At 40.4% G+C, this 22233-nt stretch overlaps 3 protein-coding genes across 3 annotated transcripts; 1 reads left to right on the forward strand and 2 right to left on the reverse strand.

Annotated features, from left to right (window-relative positions):
• Window positions 1-1706: 1706 nt before the first annotated feature.
• Window positions 1707-8346, reverse strand: lamp1b (lysosomal associated membrane protein 1b). The gene is made up of 6 exons (XM_031294712.2): window positions 7908-8346; window positions 3545-3723; window positions 3308-3436; window positions 3101-3167; window positions 2539-2706; window positions 1707-2448 (listed from the first exon to the last, which is right to left on the reverse strand). Exons 1-6 carry the CDS (start codon window positions 7966-7968, stop codon window positions 2309-2311), a joined length of 744 nt encoding a protein of 247 aa, XP_031150572.1. The 5' UTR covers window positions 7969-8346; the 3' UTR covers window positions 1707-2308.
• An 8332-nt stretch (window positions 8347-16678) lies between these two features.
• On the reverse strand, window positions 16679-18991 carry LOC116046401. The gene is made up of 6 exons (XM_036004163.1): window positions 18793-18991; window positions 18494-18633; window positions 17834-17974; window positions 17391-17501; window positions 17233-17290; window positions 16679-16704 (listed from the first exon to the last, which is right to left on the reverse strand). The coding sequence occupies exons 1-6, from the start codon at window positions 18989-18991 to the stop codon at window positions 16679-16681; spliced, it is 675 nt and encodes a 224-aa protein (XP_035860056.1).
• Window positions 18992-19531: 540 nt separating this feature from the next.
• On the forward strand, window positions 19532-21018 carry LOC118495671 (UPF0329 protein ECU05_1680/ECU11_0050-like). The gene is made up of 3 exons (XM_036004688.1): window positions 19532-19900; window positions 20002-20613; window positions 20769-21018. Exons 2-3 carry the CDS (start codon window positions 20024-20026, stop codon window positions 20851-20853), a joined length of 675 nt encoding a protein of 224 aa, XP_035860581.1. The 5' UTR covers window positions 19532-19900; window positions 20002-20023; the 3' UTR covers window positions 20854-21018.
• The last annotated feature ends 1215 nt before the right edge of the window (window positions 21019-22233 follow it).

Raw genomic sequence — 22233 nt, forward strand, 5'->3', positions numbered from 1 at the left:
TAGTTCAGAGTCCTGCTGGCTTTCGTTTAAGCCATCTAATTAGACAATGATTTACACCTCAAGGACATAAAACCTGCATGACTAAAAACTTGTAATTAGTTTATCCAAACCTCAAAAAAAAAAAAAAACTAGTTTAACTATTCTTTACACAATAATGTTGTAGTTAAGTCTTTGATACATGAAAAAAGTATTTAAAATAACTATGCATTTTCAGTATTTAACGTCACAATTATTCTCAAATACTGTTCCTACTCTTCTAGGAGTCCAAACAAACCAGGAACAGGTTTAACAGCCGATGAATTGTGTGAGGGCAAAACAAACAGTCAGTCTCGTTCATTCCATTTTATTCACTCCTTTAGAAAACAGTTCAAACAAACCATTAAAACCTGATTAAATGACTACATGGATATTTAGATGAGGGAGAAGAACAAAAAAAAAAAAACATACAAAAACTAATATTTTCTTCAACAACATCTAACAAATGCATATTTATGGTAGTAACAGTACATGAAGGCTATGTGTGAGACAAATGTCACAAACATGGCAGCACACAGTGTCAGTGAATGAGTACCTCTATGGTATTGGCTTTACTTTAACCCCATCAATGTTACAGCTGAGAAGGCACTGATGAACACTGACCAGAGCATTTTGGCTACTTAAATCATAACATGGGGCTTTTTGTTAGAAATTTAGTGCAACTTATTTCCCTTCAGCAAAAAAAAAATATCCCAATATTAAGGGAAAATAAAACAAACAGCCTAGCCATGTGGTAATGAAAGAAACTTAAACTTGAACAAAACCACCCAGTGGACTATAACACTTTTACACCCTTACAGTGATGTCCTGAGCTTTTTCATCCACATAAGCCAAAGGTAGTGTTTTTTTTGTTTAAGCAACTTCTGTTGCGTGTGAACATTGTAACAGCAGAAACCAAGAAAGTGTCTACAATCACTTTAAAGAAATAGTTTGACATTTTGGGAAATTGACATGTGCCTAGAGTTAGATAAGAAGATTGATACCATTCTCATGTCTGTATGGTAAATATGAAAATATAGCCAGGAGACAGTTAGCTTAGCATAAAGACTTGAAACAGGGACAGCTAGCATGGCTCTGTCTAAAAGGTAACAAATCTGCCTCCCGGCACCTCTACAGCTCACTAATAAACGTTATATAAAAGTTATATCTTGTTTGTTTAATACAAAAACTGAAATGCCAAAACTTCACGTTGTGTTTTTATGGAGGGTTACGTGCCAAACTATTTCAACGTGGTACATTTTGGATTAAACAAATGAGATATAACATGTAAATCAGTGATCTTTAGAGATGTTGGTAGGCAGATTTGTTACCTTTAGACAGAGCTATGCTAGTCGTTTCCAGTCTTTATGCTAAGCTAACCTGCTGCTGGCTGTAGCTTCACATTTAGCATAAATATGAGAGTGGTATCGATCTTCTCATCCGACTCTCGGCAAGAAAGCAAATAAGCATATTTCCCTAAATGTTGAATTATTCCTTTAAATTAAGTGAAAAAGCCCAAGCAAATTATCTTACAAAGCTGACAACCGCATCTAAAGCCTCCATACAAAATGTACTGAGTACATTTAAAAGGGAAAGAATCATTAAAAAAAAAATCCTATCATCACTAATGCCAGTGAACAAAATAAATCCCTTAATGCATCTTTACTACGAAGGGGACTCCTCACATATCCTTTTTAGGATTAGTTTACTGTGTTTTTAGTACGGTAAGTAAAATCTGCATACTTGGGCTAAATGAAGAGTTGCAATAAAAAAACATCAGATCTTTACTGTCTGAAGTGGATTAAGTTAAAGAGCTAGAAATATTCCCTTTATAATAACTTATACTTCATTAAGGGCAAGACCACTAAAAATGCTCACCCTAAAGCAGATAAACAATAAGAAAAGCTACAGTCGCAATTCCCTCTACTCCCACAATCCCTCAAAGTTCCTTTTACAGAAATCATAAATAGTACAATACAATTTGAGAACTCTCATAAACCCTCTGATCCACATCCATGCCCTGCTTTACGTAGTACCAGTAGGTTTTTTTTCCCTCATTTCATTACAATCTTCAAACAAAGCCCCTATTTTATAAATAAGGGTCAGTTCAGAACGAGCATATCAACCTCCACCAAGTGATAATGACTAGTGTTACTGATGAGGGCAAAGAACAGCACACACACACAGGCAGGGAGGATGAGTGATGGAGAGGAACAGGGTGGAGTGTTAAGTCTCATAAAACAGTGGTTAATCTCAAGGGTGGGACAGTACCCTCTGGGAGTGTTAAGTGACCTCAGATGGTCTGGTAGCCAGCGTGGCTCCTCTTCCTGCCAATGAGGTAGGCCAAGAGCACGATGAGGACGAGACCTGCTAAAGCCGCTCCAACTATGATGGGGATCAACATGTCATCTTCATCCAACTGGCATTCCTCAGCTAAGAGAGTGAAAAAAAACAGAGAAGACAAATTAGAGCAAAAAAGCGATTTATTTTCATCACATTCTACCAGACGGCGGAAGTGTTTACCTGCTCCAAACTGATCTTTGGTGAGGCCGAAAGGCTGCACCTGCACCTGGAAGATGTTGATGGACAAATTCTGGTCCACATTCAGAGTTTGTTCCTCACGGCACAAGTATGAGTACCCCAGGGTGCCATGCAGGTAGTCCAGACTGCGGTTATGGGTTGAGAAGGGCTCTATAGCAGAGAACAGAACAGTTAGTGATTACAGGGGGGGGGGGATATAGCAAAACAATACCATTTAATCCAGCCAATTAGCACGACTAGGGCTGGGTATTGCCACTGATTTCAAAATGCTGTCTAGTATTGAGCAAGAACGCAGTGACCAGCCAACGCAAACCGGGCTGCAATGGAAAATTGCCCCGTTGGCCGGTCACTGTGTTCTCGCTCAATACTGGACTAACTTCAAAGATCTTTGTTCACATCAGTCTATTAGACACAAATGAATGGGGAAATAAGTCCAGGTAAAAAAAACAAAAAAAACTGGAGGTGGATCAGGATCGGTTGAAATCATGTTTGTAACTTGATAAAAGGTAGTTAGCATGAATACTGGGAGGTAAAGTGAACTCACCTTTCATGTCTGGCCAGGCTGCTGACAGAGAAACTTCACTCAGGTGGTACTTATTGGACGTAGTATTCTAGAAAGAAACAGCATACCCGCAAGTCAGTAACACTGCAGTAAAGCAAGTTTACATCAAGCTCAGCTGCCATCTAGTGGCTGTTTCAGGAAGTACAAGGGGTTTTATGCACATGGTTGTGAGGGCAGACACTAACTCACCAGTGTGAAGAAAAAGGTAAGGTTGGTCTTCTCTGCATCCGTTGAGAGACGCAGAGTGGCGTTTTCTGGGTCACATGACCCAGAGTGCTTTGTCACATTGGGCTGAATGTTCACAACATCCTGCACAGTCTGTAAATGAATAGGAGTTCACAATTAGTATTTAAAACCTGTTAATGTGTCTGTATTTGTAGCTCCAACAGAATTCAACCAACTGTTTGAGGGTTTATATTGAGACACCTTATTCTGGGAGACAGAGTTGAAGGTGATGGTGAGCTGGAGACCCATGGATGCCAGTAAACAGGCAGTACCGTTGGTGCCGTTGACCTGGTAGTTTCCTTTCTCAGGTCTGCCAGGGTCTTTGTACAGTGCAGCTGTGGGCGGCGCAACAGTAGCAAAACCCTGGTGCATGACGGCAGCTGCAAGAGGTATTCAGTTAGGAGTCTAGTATTACAGAGATGCAAGGTGTTAAATACTTAATATATAAATAAATACAGGGTTTCTGCAGGGTTTACCAAGTTGAATGTAAGACTTTAAGATCTTTTTAATATCACATAGAATACAAATTAAAACCTGTCTACAACCACATTGGACAAAGTATGAAAGTATAATGGAAAACAAGTCAGGACATAGCCTAGGATTAAGCCAGTGCTTCCAAGCACAGTGTTTTCCCTACCGCCGACGTTCCACTTCCAGGATTGCTCCGGTGCTGCAGGAAATTCCGCCGGATGCATGTCTTTTCGCCAATGTCCGTTACCTTCCTCTCTTTGTGTTGGAATTTTAAACTCCGGTCGATTTATGAAGACTATGGTTAACTGCTCCTCAGATCTCTGCAGGGTAAATCCAGACAGCTAGCTAGACTATCTGCTGAATCTGAGTTTTCTGTTGCACGACTAAAACAACCTTTGAACGTACACGATCCACCAAAACAAGTTCCTTCCCGAGGCTATTTTGCAGCAGCAACATGGCTCCGCTCTTCGTACCGCCCATGACGATTGTGATTGGTTTAAAGAAATGCCAATAAACGATCCCATCCCGGAGTGCTGTGTGGACTAGTCAGACCCTCCTCCGCAGCACTGTGGAGGAAGGTCTGGCAATGCGAGACTAGGTTAAGGTTAACTTAATTAACTTAACTGCCATTACAGAGGTCCACTAAAACAATCACTAAAGTTAGCTAATGTCAGCTATTGGAGCTAACGTTAGGCTGTGACAGACAACGGCAGAGAGAAACAGATTTTACTTTTGGTTTGCGAGCGCCAGGTGAAGTCGGGAAGCTGTTGCTGTAGATGTAATGTTACGGTACAGCCAGAGGCTGACAACGGAGATGCTGGTGGACGTTCTTCTTCTCCAACAATTAGCGGCAGATTAGAACACTGGTCCGAAAGAATTGCATCCCTCGGTACCTACGGTACTGTAGTAAAATGAGTAGGGTCACATTTTCAGAATTTTGGTACCGAAGAACCGGCTCTCGTGACATCCCTACAGCAAATATTCACATTTGAGAAGCTGGTACCAGTGCATTTGGCATTTTGCAAAAGAAAAACAAAATACACTTGCCATCCTGCCAAGCGTCTGCATCTTGCTACGCCCAACGACGCTGTGCTGTGCCATGCTACATCCTGTAACGCCCTTCAGTGCCCTGTTATGACATGAACTACTACCATTTGTAGTCACTGTTCCATTATCCTTGTGACTATTATTGCCACTGTTCAGCACACCCCCAACCCCCAACCGGCATCGTCAGACACCGCCTACCAAGAGCCTGGGTCTGTCCGAGGTTTCTTCCTGAAAGGGAGTTTTTCCTCGCCACTGTCACATTACACATTAGCCACTGCTAATGCTTGCTCTTGGGGGAATTACTGGAATTGTTGGGTTTTTGTAAATCATAGAGTGTGGTCTAGACCTACTCTATCTGTAAAGTGTCTCGAGATAACTCTTATGATTTGATACTATAAATAAAATGTAATTGAATTAATCTGTCGATTATTTTCTCGATTAATCAATTAGTTGTTTGATCTATAAAAATGTCAAAACATGGTGAAAAATGTGGATCAGTGTTTCCCAAAGCCTAAGATGACATCCTCAAATGTTTTGTGTTGTCCAAAACTAAAAAAAGATATTCAGCTTACTGTCACAGAGGAGAGAAGACACTAGAATATATTCACATTTAAGAAGCTGGAATCAGAGAAATCTTTTTTTTTTTTTAATAAAAAAATGACTCAAACGATTAATCGATTATCAAAATAGTTGGCGATTAATTTAATAGTTGACAACTAATCGATTCATCGTTGCACCTCTAGTGCAGATTATTTTTCTGTCAATTGACTAATCAAACAAATTGTTAAAGACAACCCTCCACTCAAAAATGAGTTTCTTATTATTTCACTTTGATGTTTGTGCTTCACTGTGTGCAGAAAGATGTATGTGCAAAGTTTACACTAGAAGACTGTTTTCACATTCATGGTATATGTGCATTATTTTGTGACATCACAACTAGTCATGAAGTCAATCATGGTTCAATATGCAACTTACACGAGTGTGATGTTGAAACTTGAACCTCCTGGTCACAAACAGAATGGACTTTTCAGTGACGTAGAAGACATTTTGTATCCAACAGTTAAATCTTTTGAAATTAACAATATTTGCATATTCATAGATTCTGGATTTTTCAAAGATGTAAAATTGATGCTGAATTGTATATTTGAGAAATATTAGTAGTGCTTTATGTAGTTTACATTGGACGGTGATGACATGTGGCTATGAGTTGCTCATCAGGATTGTGAAATAAACTCACCAGTCTCCTACTGCCTCTGCTAACCTCCTGGCTAGCTAGCCAGCTGACTCAAGTTTCAAATGTAAACATCAGAGTAAACACTGAGGAAAAGGTGGAGAAGGATGGGCTCAGGCTAGCAAGACCATCTCATGACTAAGAGTCGCTCATCAGGATAGGGAAATCAACTCACCAGTCTCCTGCTGACTCTGCTAGTCTGGCCGGTCAAAGTTTTCAAATATAAACATCAGAGTAAACAGAGGAAAAGCTGAAGATGGCCATCAGCTACAACCTATGGCTATGATTCTGACTATTTGGATAAGCAAGAACATTTCTGCGTCCATCTCTACATCAGAAGGGCACTAAGGAAAGCATGGAGGAATTAAACAACAACTGTTACTTCTCTGCTGGGCATCCTGCTAGTCAGTCAGCAGGTAGTCTCGCTTTGCCAGACCCTCCTCCGCTGCGGAGTGGAGGAGGGTCTGGCTACTCCACACAGCATTCCGGGATGGGAGAAAAACGTGCTCTGGTTTATTGGAATTTCTTTAAACCAATCAATCACAATCGTCATGGGCAGCGCTAAGCTGCGCACATAGCCGCTGCAAAATAGTCTCGGGAAGGAACTTGTTTTGGTGGAATGTGTACGTTCAAAGGTTGTTTTAGTGGTGCGAGAGAAAACTCAGATTGGACCGATAGTCTAGCTAGCTGTCTGGATTTACCCTGCAGAGATCAGAGGAGCAGTTAACCATAGTCCTCATAAATCCACCGGAGTTTAAAATTCCAACACAAAGAAAGCGGAAGGAAACGGACATCGATGAAAAGACATGCATCTGGCAATATTTCCTGCGGCACCGGAGCAATCCCGGAAGTGGAACATCGAGGATATAGACAAGTTGGCAGGCATCAGACAGCGAGCTGAGTGGTCTCCGTCAGTTTCCAGCGAGATGTCAGGAGCTGTGGTGTCCTTTCTCAGAGACTAAGCTGGATCCTAGACTGCCAGTGTTACACAGAAATCTGTGACCTCTTCAGAATCCGTTTCCCTCCTCCGTAGTTAGGGTTAGGTTTAGGTAGGGGGACACAAATATTGACAGGTCACAGATTTTTGTGCCATACAACCGGGTGACTCCTTTACTCTGTGCCAATCTGACGGCCACATTCTGCTTTAAGATGAATCATGCACAAGTTGAAAGGACCTGATGGGATTACATTGTTTCACTGGAATTGTACATCATACGATTTCAATTTGACAAATAAAAAAATATATTGATTGATTCTGTATTTAAGTTAGGGTTAGTTTTATGTACTTTTTACTTTCCACCACTATTAACAGCACCTCCATTTTATTTACGGACTATCAAACTGACTCTAAACCGACTCAAGAATCCTTTGCTTTTATTTCACCACTTCATTCTTCCCCTGGTCTCTTCCACTTCTGCATATAGTGAAGAAGTAAAGTGAGATTAACCCTCTTTGTTACCTTTTCTCCATCATTGACGGAACTAAGAGAGACGCGAACTCAGCAATATACTATCCAGCATTTGTAAGTTAAAATGTTAATTCTGCCACAAAAACCCACGTTAACTGACATGTAGGCCTGACAAACTAACCGCTAACGTATAATAACTTAGGTTTCATTGGAGTCCTTTTAAATCTTTAGAAAAAACAGAAAACGTTTCTTTTTTATTTACGTTAGTAACAATAACCTGCTAGTCCTAACGGCGTTAGTAACGTTAGTTGAGAGAATGTTATTTGTGACCTTCGGTAACGTTACTGTTTTGCTCGCCAGATAACCGTTGTTAAATTTAGATAAACCGAACCAGTAACGTTACTCACCAATAATCAACTGTAACGTTACTCCTAGACACCATGACTGGACACCCCCGATCTGCTTCATGTTTCTCCGGTTCCTCTCCGGCTTCTTGTCAGGGCAAAATCACAACAACAGCCTGTACGCGGCTAGTTAGCTAGCTTAGCAGATGTTGGGCTAGCTAGGCTAACGTCAGCGTAACAACAGCAAAGGCAAAATAAAACTCAAGTCCACTGGTTTGTAGTACTGTTCTTGGTAACAAAAAACACTGACGTTTCTGGTTGTAGCTAAGTTTAAACTTGTTATCTTTGTATGCTAGCTGTGTGATTAATTTAGCTCTCCTTTCAACACTATCACCGCAGCTACAGCAGAGAGACTGACAACAAGATCATGTGAGAGCGGCTTTAAGAAACACCCAGAAAGTCACGTGCTGAACAGCAGCCACTAAACTATTTAGCTAGTTGAACGATAAATCACGTCTCAATTCGATTTTTGGTTTCTACAAGAACATGTTTACATACTTTAATGTTCAAAAAACACTATTTTTTCTCCTCATACTGTCTGTCTGAATATAGCTACCTGTGTATTCTCCATAGATTGTTCTATATCTATGGTATTCTCCCTCTGTCAGAAACGTTGTTTCGTTCGTTCCATTTAACTCTGAAGCCGGAGCTGGGAATGTCGTCACACCCGAGTTGAATGCGTTCCATTTAGTCACATTTTTCATTGTGGGGTTGTAACTTAGCAATACCAGTTGATAACAACACATTGCACTGTTTTGTTGTACATACAAACAGCATAACAACATGTCCACAGATACGAGTTGGAGAGGACTGTGTGTAAGACTGATTTAGTGAGACACAAATAAGATCGAAGTGCTAATAACCTATGTTACTACAGCTTTTACTACTGTTGATCATGGATGTTAAGAGAACGCTGTTCATGCACGGGGCAGCCATGTTGGATTTTGAGCTCGGAATGCTGCACGGTTGTCCGATTTCCCAACTCTGAAATCCGAGTTCAGGGTAATGCTGCGTTCCAGACACGAGTTTTAGCCCGTAAGTTACGTCTTCAAGTCACGACTCACGACTTGGTAGCGTTCCAGGCAAAGTCACCACAAACCTTTCTAGCTAGCGCTAGCTGATACTAGCGATTTCTAGTCAGAGACATATTTTGGGCTTCATTTAATAAACATAACCTGTAGTAGTACACGATCATATGTGTATTGTTTTAAAATGTGCGAAATTACTTTACGTTGCCTATTTATGTATATTTATTCCTATTTCTCACTGTTAATCACCGGCGTCTGTACAGCATCAACAGGGGTCGCCATTGTTGTTTATGTGTGTGACGTCAAAAACTGTAACTGGTGCTGCGTTCCAAGCAACCCGTAACTCGTGTTTTCACAACCTTCTCCCGGTGAAAGTGCCCTGGAACGGCAGTCAAACCCGTAACTTACTACTCGTGAACTCGTATCAGATCGTTGTACTCTCAGTTATAGTTTTTGACGTCACACACATAGACAACAATGACGACCCCTGTTGATGCTGTACAGACACTGGTGATTAAAGGAGAATTCCGGTCGATTCCAACCCGTAGCTCTGTTGTTTGTAAATTAGGAGTACTGTCAGTAGCGAGAAAAACGAAACCAATCGGTGCTCTCTGTCGGTACCAAACCCCCAGGAAGAGCGCCGAGTCTAAAAGCCACCATGGGCTTAGCGGATAACGGTGGTACTGCACCCCATGGCCCAGAAAGACTTTTCACATAGACTTTGCATGGCGAAAGAAACGTCTGTATTTCAGCGGATAATTTGTTTCTGGGTATATCAACTTACCAGCCCGAACACTGAAAGGGTCCTTGTTTAAAACGTCACGTTTTTAACATTTTTAACATTCACTAGAAGCAAATCCAGAATTATTAAATTTGTCATGATGAACGCGCATAGTGGACGCAAGCAGAGCCGCGGGACTGCGCCCGCCCGCTCACATGACTGTTCTCCCGAGCTCATGTAGCTAGCTGTAATAATGGATATAGCTAATGGTTGTAATTCACCATGTGTTCTATTAATACGTCCATGGTATTATCTTATGAAGTTATGATACATCCCAGGGATGTATGTAGCTGCTGTAAAGCCTGTTAGCTACGTGGATGTAACGTCATTAGCGTTTCCCAAACTGGCGGGCTATCGGCTAGCTAGCTAGTTGCTAACATTAGGGGTAGCTAGCATGTCTGTATTAAGATCTATACATAGCTAGTTATATGCCTACATAACGTTACTATAGACATAGTGATTACATCGCCTTGGTTCTCTCTTATAATACATCCGAGGGCTGTATGCTGTAAAGCTTGTAACGTGGATGAGAGCTGAAGCCATGAATGAGCTCTGGCTAACTGCTAGCGCTAGTTATTAGCTAGCTAGTAGCACAACATAATTATTAAATCTCCTTGGTTGTCTAGCTAAATACATCTATCGTTTATTTAGCTAAGCATGTAAACGATCAGGAACAACGAAAACACGATGTTTAACGTTAGTGAATATTTTAGACAATGAAAACGGCGAGTTCATGAGTTCGCCACTATGTACGAGACACGAGAGAGGAGCTCATGAACGCGCATGTTGCTACCGGTTGCTACGACCTCACAAACAAATTGTTGCTAGTGCGCATGCCCAATGTGAGCCAACCAGCGTTATGGGCCAACAATGCGGAAGAGCCGAGCTCCATGTTTGCTTTATGCGCTTTTGAGCACTCTCATTGGAATGTACGGGGCTCCCTGCCGAACACTGTATCCAGTTCTCTTAATACATCCATGGTCGGTACACGATCCGTTCTGCCTGCACGATCCGTTCTGCACATGCGCAAAATGTTGTACGAGGATTTACGACATTGCACGATCTGTTCCACGCTTCCGGTCAACAGCCAAGCTAACGTTAGTTTAGCTAACAGCTAATTCGGCTAACCGCTAGCTGATTGTAGCGGTCTGCCGTTAGCCTCCACAGGCAAGCTAACGTTAGTTTAGCTAACAGCTAATTCGGCTAACTGCTAGCTGAGACAGCATGTAATAACTTTAAAAGACCCTCAAAATAAAACTTGAAAATAAACGTTGACATATATAACAAACACCTAACATATATAACAGCTGTTACGTCAGTTCTACTTTACTTGTGCTCATTTAAAATACAATCACTCAATACTTGTCTTTATTGTTATTACTGTGAAGTCTTAATTTAGCTGTAGCCTGCTTTTCCCATTACGTTTGAGTTAACGTTATTTTAGACTGAATCTAGCTGTCAGCTAGCGGTTAGCCGAATTAGCTGTTAGCTAAACTAACGTTAGCTTCCCGGTGGAGGCTAGCCATAGGCTAGCGTGGAACAGATCGTGCAGGTCGTATCCTCGGTAAAACAGTATTATCTTGCGCATGTGCAGAACGGATCGTGGAGGAAGAACGGATGGTGTACCGACAACATCTACTGCAGTCAAATTCGCTGTGTTCCCTTGGAAGGAATAACTGCACATGGCTAAGCACTTGTAATGGCATTTCGAGCATGTTTAGAGGCTAAAAACACGTTTAAAACTTGCCCTGTTTAAGCCTGTTGGGTGCTAACGCTAGCAGGAGGATAACTCGGTGTAGGGAGTGTCGGTACACGATCCGTTCTGCCTGCACGATCCTTCTGCACATGCGCAAAATGTTCGCGCATGCGCAGTTGTACGAGGATTTACGACACTGCACGATCTGTTCCACGCTTCCGGTCGACAGCCAGGCTGTCCAGGAAATAAACAGAGGTATGGATTAACACAACTTTTATGGCTTTCTGTCACATCTACTGCAGTCAAATTCGCTGTGTTCCCTTGGAAGGAATAACTGCACATGGCTAAGCACTTGTAATGGCATTTCGAGCATGTTTAGAGCTTGCCCTGTTTAAGCCCTGTTTAAGCCTGTTGGGTGCTAACGCTAGCAGGAGGATAACTCCTGGAGGACAGTACTCCTAATTTACTAACAACAGAGCTACGGGTTGGAATCGACCGGAATTCTCCTTTAACAGCGCTGGCTAACGTCAACGTTAGGTAGCGGCTAGCTAGAAGGGTTTGTGGTGACTTTGCCTGGAACGCTACCAAGTCGTGAGTCGTGACTTGAAGTCGTAACTTACGGGTTAAAAATTGTGTCTGGAACGCAGCATGGGAGTACAACAATCTGGTACAAGTTCACGAGTAGTAAGTTACGGATTTGACTGCCGTTCCAGGGCACTTTCGCGGGTAGAAGGTTGTGAAAACACGAGTTACGAGTTGCCTGGAACGCAGCATGAGTCTCTGCCCCGCCATTGCAGCCGGGGTATAGAGGGTTTTCACCAGACCTGCCAACATGTACGCATTTTTCGTACTCGGCACGCATTTTGACCCTTAAGTACGCTTGTACGATTCGCTGCTCTCTAGGTACGCATTTTGTTGCATGTTTCATTTCGCCGATTTCAGTTTCTATGCAATCTACATCTATGACGTTGATTCTGCCGCTGAGCCACAGCGTGTAAGTGGAGCTTTCGGCCAATCAGAGTGCTGTATTTTAACCCTCCGCCCACCTGTCCCTCCTAGCCAAATGCTTCGCGTGTTTAATTCAATTCAGTGCCTCAAGCAAGCCAGGCTGTCCGGATAACTGTATTTACCGTTGTATTCTGAACATCTGAATTTACCGTTGGACATGCCCAGGCATGAGACGGGAGGAGCATGTGACAGGAGGTCTCCAGGCTACAAGCCATGCACTCTTGCAAATACTCCCCACCCACCCCCCGAAACATAATGATATTAAAAATAAAAGGATGACAAGAAAAACATGTTCATAGTGTCAATAGGCTAGCCTATCACACCCACCATCCTTCCCATTAGTTGGGAGAAGTTAGAAAAGTGGTGGAATGGCTAGAAAACTAGAAGGTTTTAGACAGGCCAGGTGCTGATTAACGTAAGATAAAGGTAACAGTTAGGCTATTTTTTAGCCTAATTGAATTTATGAACATAAATAATGACCTTCATAACAGGGAGTCCAGCTGGGACGAGCTCAGTTAATGATACATAGCATACAATAGGGCTATTTGCTAGGCCAATGTGATGGCAACTGACATAATGCAATTGTCACCCATGTCAACCTTTTAAAAGCCTATCTGAAAATATCTGACCCATGTTATTTATTAGCCTATAATCATGTCTCTGCCAGGCTTCAATCTTGTGCTTTTTTAGTAGTTGCTTTAGGCCTATTTAAAGTTGCTTTATCAGTAAATCATTACTTAGACTACTTCATTTCCCTTCAGTAATCAGAAGAAGGCTATGTGTTAATCTGGTCTGACTCTCATCTTTAACACAGAAGTACTTAGGCCTATTTATAAGCTCACTTCACCTCCTATTGGCTAGACTAATAAAAATATATGGGCACAAAATATTGGACAGAATATAAGAAAACGTGTGTAGTCCCAGCTGAAAAATAAATGTGCTAAGTGTACTCAAATTTAGCATACTTTTGTGTACTTGAAGCCACACTAATCATCATTATACTTCAAGTGTGTTCATGATTAGTTAACTTGAAGCATGCTATTTTGGAACAACTAATTTTGTACTAAATGTATTTTAATTGTAATTAAATTGTAGAAAAGCTCAACTTGAAGTGTATTTAGTGTACTTGTATGTGCTAAAGTATATTTTGTATACTTTAAGCATATGGCTTTATATGTACTAATATATGCTTAATTAGTTAAATTAAAGTGTACTTTGTATTATAAGTACATTAAAAATTATTTGTTAGTGTCTTATAAATATATGTTTTATACTTTTAATATATTCTTACTGTGCTAATAATATGCTTAATTATACTTTTGGTTTATTCCAATTACTAAAAAAGCATACTTTGCAGTTAATAGTCAATATACTTTATCATTACTTTGCTATATTACTTTCTACCTTGCACATACTTGCAAATGTATTACCAGTATACTAAAGGCTGAAAGACTTATAGGACTACTTCCAGGTGAAAAAATATACTTTAATGTATTTGTACCATATCCTAATTAGAATAGTACATTGTATATACAAAAAACTTGTACTATCTCTTAACAGTGGTACAACAAATGTATGAACATTTACATTATGGCTTTTAAACATTTTCAAATATTGGTACTTTAGTAAACCTTGTAGAAATAGGTCCATTTCAGGCAGCAGACTTAACATTACACATAAACTTTACAGAACACTGAGAAATAGTGAACAATGAAAAACAACATTCCTTATTATTGCACGCCTAACCCCTCCCACCATACAGAAACACACACCACACATTATGTTCCTTTTTTTGGCTGAACTGCTCATTGTTACACTTTCGTCTGATGGCCGCGCGCACATCAGAGACACTTGTCTGTGGAAACTCTAGAACAGCGTCTGTTGACCGAATAGACGAGATAATGTAAGTCACACAGCATATTCATAGTATTTTGAACAGTACATCAAAGGGGTATTCCAGAAAGGAGGTTCAACAAACTCGAAGCCTAACCCGGAACTGAGTTGACTTAATCTGTGAAGTGAAACTCTGAATATAGGCTATAAAAACAGTCTTGTGATTGCTCCTCACTCTGGTTTTATTCATATTCTGCATATTAAACAAGGTAAAAGTTTATTCAGTGGATATTTCAGCTTGTAGCAGCTTTTTACCACCAACAGTTACCTACTGATTAACACACATCCTGTCTCCTAACATCCTGCTGAGTAAATGACCATGTGGAAGAAGGCAGAAGAGCTGGTCCTGAGTCAGGTCGCTGGGTCACCAGAAGCTGAGGGCGTCACTCACCCCCAGGACCCAAGAGGCAGACACACACATTTATCTACAGATAGTACTAGAAGTTATTTAATATTATCCTAAATGCGGCAGCAAATTAGAAACATGTACTTTGAAATTGCGTTGTTGGAGGCAATGCAGGCTGATGGTTAGCCTACTTTTGTAGCTATCTGTGGGAAATAAAAAAAGCCAAATGAAATGTGAATGATCCCTCTTTTTCTGACTGCTGGAAGGTGATTGATTAACCTGCAAAGTGATAAAAATGCAGATCTGAGAGCACGTCAGCGGTGACGTGTAGCCTGATATTCGATGTAGCCGGATCGGACCGAATATTGTTCAGATAAATGATGGACTGATGAGAAGTGGTACCGTTCGGCTCAGGGAATGAGAGCTCATCTAAACAAATCTAAATAACCCCCTGTTGTAAAACTATGTGAATTCTTTCTGCTTCAACATGATGCTGTTGAGAAGGAAAGGACAGGCCCTGTCAGACATCTCCGCCAGACTCAGGGTTTCTTCAAGTAAACCTGCCAGCGAGCAGGTTAGGTTCCCAGAGTCAGTTACCATGGTGACTGACACAGAGTTTAAGATACCTCTCATTCAGGAACAAAAAAACAGAGTTTCCCTCATCTCAGGGTTCACTTACGTTTTCACATAACCTGCTTTCTATAATACCCCTCTGGAAACTCTGAGAAATTGTATCAGTATGGTATACCAATACTGCTACCAGTAAATAGTCCAACATGTATTTAGTAATTACTCGTGGTCAGTTTCCGTGTGATCTAGCTGCTATAGAAATCACAGAAGCTTTTAAATAGACTACATGTAACTCAAAACAATTACGTACCTGTAATAGCCTGCACTTTGTCAACATCAAGCTGTGTTTTTGGCGCCCCCCCCCTCCCAGACTTTCCAGTTAGGGTGGACTGTGCAAGGCCCTCCTTTGTGAATACCAGCACAGCCAGCTCCTGGGCAAAAATGGTCATGCGAGACCTATTCAGCCGCAGGAAGGCCCTCTTTGAAACTGTCACTGTGCTGCCTGCCAAGGGATGCTGCATGGGAGAGAAAGAGAGGATAAATTGGACAGATCATCTCTCCCTACTTATGAGGAATGAACAGACATTATCCAAATATTAAAAAATGTTAATTCAATTAAATTACTTGGAAACACTGCTAGTATATATAGACCACTAGGGAGTGCTATGGCCAGTGGTGTTGAAGTTCCCACTGACAGCAAGATAATTCATATGACTGATTTGTGAAACATATAACCTATTAAATCCCATCACTTTATTGCTGACCCAATTACCAACAATATGATGCTGCCAAAGACAAAAGGTCCATAGTGCAAATATAAAATTCTTTATGAATGAACTGTCAAGTAATGAATACATACGTTCATCCCTCAATTATAACATACCATTTCAATTTCACTGTCCACAGAAGATGATGACGCTGCAGATGAAGGGGTCCCCCTAATCGAGGACATCAATGCCCGGACACACTCCACACACTCCCTCATTAATTTAATCATTTCTGGCAGGTCTAGATGAATGTAATAATAAGTGGGAAAACATTTGGTTTGTTAGTTAGTAAAAGTAATGGTACTTAAGCTCACTACAGCACAATAAATAATGTGGGAACACCCTGAATCATTGTTTAATAAACATACTGTGTTCTGACATGTCAACCCCTCTAATTCCAATCTGAACACCCACCGTGAAGGGATGACATGATTTCATTCATTCCAGGTGCCATGCCATGACCAGTATTATCATCCGTCAACTTCTTCAAGAGAGAATGAGAGATTAGAATCACATTAAACTTCATTAAGGTACAATAGACATTTAAAGAACCTGGTGTGAGGAATTGTGGGAGGAAATAGCGGCACATATAATGTTGTGTTCATTTTGTACGTTAGAGATTGTGATTATTTGATGCTTGTTTTTCTGGATCCCAATAAAAACAACAGACAAACACTACAGTTTGTCAAGCTGTCATGCTGACTGACTGATCTGTGAATGACAATCTGACAGCTGGGATCCAATCCTGTGCACACTTTGTAGGTCAATTAAGATTTATGATTGTAATTATAATTATAATAAATGCTGTTCTAAAAGGTACTATTCAAATAAAGTTTTTAATTATTATCAGCCCTTATTTGTTATTAGTGACAATAGTCTTAGACACACGTGTGCACGCGCATGCTTTTGACTTCTATACTTTATTTCTCAAAGGAAATACAGTATGTTTAAAGGACACTCTTCTAATCCACACTACTGTGTGGGACAAAACATTAATGAAAGGTGTTTGAAAATTATTATATTGTTGAATATATTAAATAAAAGTAAATGAAATACATTATGCTTAGTTGGCATGCACATGACAGCCAAAAGGAGTTTATATGTGAAAATAAGATATGTAACAATTGTGAGATTAAGTTTTCCATGCAGTTGGATGTAAGATCTCTGACCTTTGCCTGACCTATTCATTCAATATAATATCATTTTACCATAATAATATAATATTCAATATAAATGTACTTGCCATTCTCTGGGCTGAGGAGAAACCCAACTCTTCATCTGAGGCATGGTCTTGAAACTTTCAAAAGGGAAAAGAAAAATAGCTGTGAAAAGCAATACAACAGAGAAATATTTTTTGTCTGAGAGTACACAACAGCTGGGAAAGAAGTATGACTTACAATGTCATGCCATTGTGGACTTCCTATGAATGTGGCATCATCAGAACTTGGACTGGATGCCAGGGGTAAAAGCACACATCTTGCTGCCTTGTTAATCTTTGCTCGCTTTCCCTGAAGAAAAACGTTTATATGGTAAAAGTAGGAAAATGATTAGTTATATCCTGAAATTTGAGTTGTACTAGAAACTACAATATGTCATTAGAAAAAAAAGATGTTGATGTTGGTATTAACTAAAATTGTAGTCAAGTTTTTAAAAAATAAAATAGACAAACTACCTTAATAATTAACACAAAGAAACATGCAAAATAGGTGATTCACAGGACTAAAAGATTCTGTCCAATATTCCTCAAATCAATACCTTTTAGTGAAGTGTCTGAGGGACACCACGTTTTTTGATGTTGTAAACGTTGTAGCCCCCTGCTCAAGAAAGAAGTATGCCTTACCCCATGAACACGTTGTGGAGATTCTTTCTCAGAACTGTAGAGGTGATCTTGTGTGTCCAGGGCCCTCTTCTGAGACAGGGAAGTCTTCAGGTTTTGTAACACCTGGTCCCTGGCTGCCTCTTTAATCCTGGTTTGCTTTGCCTGTCAAAAATGTTTATGACATAAAAATGTTGGCGTCCTACAGAAAGCTTTGTGTAATCAAGTTCACATTTTAGATGTCTTCTTATTTAAAGTTCCCTTAATTATCTCACCACCCCTTAGATATAGCATATTTGGTGTCTCTGTACATAAAAATGCATGTAGTAGTTGAATCTATCTGTAGACCTACCTCTGGCAGCTACAACAACAAAATACTGCTATATCGAGATGTTTCAGTATTATTCATCTAATGTTGTCATATATAACAATAAATCTGTCAAATCAGTACATTTACTTTGATAGTTTAGCTACATTTTACTGCACATAATTATGCACTTTAACTTGAGTGGGATAGAATTTTAGCATTGCTTAACTGTTTTTTTTTTTCGTTTTTTTTACTCAGGTAAATGATTTGAATTTTGTCAAGACCTCTACCAGAAAGCATCTGGATGTGTAGCTAGCTAAAGTATTGGAGACAGCGTGTCAGCTAGTGCAGCATTAAGGAATGTTGCGTGCGCTCACCTGTATGGCCGTTTTAGGCTTCACTACGTCGGTCTCACACATTTTCTTTTTCATGCGCACACCCCTGCTTTCCTCCTCGGCCCAGATATCTTTACCGAGAAGGAAGAAATTCTTCTTCGACACAAGTTCTTTGTAGGAATCTGATATAACGAGAAGAGTACAAACAAAAAAAAGTTTAGCCAAGACATTTTTCCTAACGACTAAATTAAACAGTTAGCTGCTATAGCTAGCTGACCGAGTTGGAAAAATAATAGGTATTCAAAATACCTATTACCCATTACCGTATTCTCCATACTTACCTCCAAATAACAGCACTTTAGCAGGCACCGTCCTGTTTGGTTCTTTTCTCGTGGGCCATTTTATTTCAATCCAGTTCGCGTCGTCATCAAGGTCCGGCATGGATGCCACTTGGGTGTACTGGTCGCTACCAAGAATGAGCGGCGTACTTTCCACTTTAAGTGTTTTATCCAATAAGTAGTAGATGGCGAATTTGAACATTGTATCCTCCTAACCTGCAAACCTGCTTCACGCGACTGACCTGACCTCGCTCAGATGCAACGGTTGTCGGATAAGAACGTCCGCAGCTCTGATTGGCTGAAAGTGAAAAACGGAACTGATGCACTTGATTGGTCAGACACTGTCATTATGTTCAGTTAAAATCATCATGCCAGCAAAACGAAACTTGAAGAGACATTTGAATTCTGACGAGACTCAACCAGAGACGCCAAGAACAACAAAACACAGAAGACTTCAATCGAACCAGGTAAAGAAAAAAAACAATTGGTGAAATGCTGTGGGCTACAACGAAAATTAAAATTTTACTCTCCGACTAATTCTGTATTCTGTATAACATTATGAAGTGAAACGTTTCAAGATAAATAATACCCTATCAAAACATTGTTGTTAAAGTGTTATTAGCTATGAGGTAAAAATACGTCGAAACCATCTTGTTATTGACTTCACGTCAAAGACTTCCGCACTGCAGACCCCATACACTTTAAAAAAATATATATATATTATGACTTTTACTGTGACATCTGCAGGAAAAATAGGATGTAAACTTGTCATCATCTTTTCAAAAAACCACAATATTTATCTTTGGTAGCCTATATTATAATATCTTATATATAAGATCAGCCTATCTGATGGTTAACATAGTTCTAAAAGACAATATTCCTTCCAGTATCTTCATCCTAAAATGTTTGCCCAAATCCACTGTAAGTCATCAAGGGTAATAACATCAACACTACTGCTAGCTAGTGGATAAAGCACTAGCCGTGTTCAGGTTTCCTATTATCTTAGTTTTTACTGTATCCACAGAAAAAGAGAAAACTGTTCTACAAGAGATTTCTCAGTACATCTTCAGTTCCAAGAACATCCCTTTACAGAAGAAAAGTTACTGAAAAGGTAAGTTCAGGAGAAATAAATGCTACAGTAGTAAATGTATTTTTATATTCCAATGTTCAACCACACTGAAGCTGCACTTAATTCCTCTATATTTGTTTCAGATTTGTCTTGCAGATCATAGTAATGCAGATACTTACCAAGAAGTGGATAGAGAGACACAGGAGGACAGAGAGGACGATGGCGGTAGTGGACAAGAGGACAGAGAGGAAGATGGCGGAAGTGGACATGACGACAGAGAGGAAGATGATGGAAGTGGACATGACGACAGAGAGGAAGATGATGGAAGTGGACAAGAACACAGAGAGGAAGATGATGGAAGTGGACAAGAGGAAAGAGAGGAAGATGATGGAAGTGGACAAGAGGAAAGAGAGGAAGATGATGGAAGTGGACAAGAACACAGAGAGGAAGATGATGGAAGTGGACAAGAGGAAAGAGAGGAAGATGATGGAAGTGGACAAGAGGAAAGAGAGGAAGATGATGGAAGTGGACAAGAGGAAAGAGAGGAAGATGATGGAAGTGGACAAAAGGACAGAGAGGAAGATGATGGAAGTGGACAAGAGGACAGAGAGGAAGATGATGGAAGTGGACAAGAACACAGAGAGGAAGATGATGGAAGTGGACAAGAACACAGAGAGGAAGATGATGGAAGTGGACAAGAACACAGAGCAGAAGAGAGGAGCCAAGCCGGAAATCAAGATTCAAACCAATGGAAGGTACTACCATTTAATTACAGATTATCTGTATATTGGTTATTTTACATTGCGTGTAAGCGACATCTCTATTAATAGGACAACACTGTCATAAGTTTGGCTTATGTTTCCTATTGTGTTTTAAGTATGAATGTGAGCAATCTTGTCTTGTATTACAGAAACACCATAATGACGATCCTGTGTACCCAGGTGCTCCCCTCACAAAAGGACAGAGTCTGCTCTTACTCATGTCATATGTACTGAGGCACAATTTGACAGGAGTAGCTCTTCAGGATCTTCTTACAATGTTTAATGAACATTTCCCTGGCTTGGTGCCAGCAACCTCATATCTTTTTCATAAAGCGTATGGACAGTTTGGCCACTATGTGCCCCATTTGTATTGTATCAACTGTGAAAGCTATATGGGACCCAGTGAGACAGCTCCAAAAGATTGTTCTTCTTGTAATGCTGAATTTGACATTGAGAGAAACTTAAGGGTTGGGTCTTACTTTCTTGTACTTAGTCTATCAACCCAAATAGTGGACATTGTGGAAAATTCTGGGATGCATTTAAATGAAAGACATTCAATTCCAGGCATTATTTCAGATATTCAGTGTGGGGCTGAATATGAAAAACTCAAGCAGAGTGGACAAATAGGGGCTGATGACATATCAATTATGTGGAATTGTGATGGAATTCCAGTTTTCAACAGCAATAATTTTCAGATATGGCCAATTCAGTGTCAAATCATAGAGCTGTCACCAAAAGATCGCCAAGCCAACATCTGTATACCATGCTTATGGTTTGGTAAAAGCAAGCCAAATATGATCACATTTTTAACTGCTTTCGTGGCAGAGCTCAAGGAACTGGAACAGACTGGAATTAAATGGATGGACTCTGAAAATGTAGAGCATACAAGCAAAGTTCATTTACTCCTGTGCTCCTCAGATTCAGTTGCCCGCCCCCTCCTGAGAAACACAAAACAGTTTAACGGCAAATATGGGTGTGACTTCTGCCTTCACACTGGTGGTGGTCCATATGTCTGGGAAACCCCAGAACCACCTTTACGGACAGAGATGGATCATTTTCGGCATGCTATGCTGGCAACACCTGCTAATCCAGTAATGGGTGTGAAAGGCCCATCCCCTTTGATGGAACTTGAGAGCTTCAAGATGATCACTGGATTCATTCCTGAGTACCAACACAGTGTCTGCCTGGGTGTCACTAAACAGATTACATCTCTGTGGCTAGACAGTAAGCACCATAATGAAGACTGGTATTTGGGCGGCAAGGTCAGTGATATAGACCAGGAATTGCTGGCCATTAACCCACCTGTGGAGGTCACAAGGGCACCAAGATCAGTGAAGGACAGAAAATTCTGGAAAGCATCTGAGTGGAGGTAATTTTTGTTGTTTTATGCATTGCCTGTTTTGAATGGCATTCTGAAAAAGAAGTATTGGAAACATCTTTTTTTATTAGTTTTTGCGATACACACTCTTCTTCAGGATGCCATCAAAGTGAGACATGTGGATGTGGTAGAACAAGCTCTGCGAAAATTTCTGCTCAACTTTGAGAAACTGTATGGAGCTGCTAATGCTTCTTTTAATGTGCATTTACTAATGCACTTGGCAGCAGGTGTGCGTA

This window comes from Sander lucioperca, chromosome 8 (genome assembly GCF_008315115.2).
Source record: "Sander lucioperca isolate FBNREF2018 chromosome 8, SLUC_FBN_1.2, whole genome shotgun sequence".
Lineage (NCBI taxonomy): Eukaryota > Metazoa > Chordata > Actinopteri > Perciformes > Percidae > Sander > Sander lucioperca.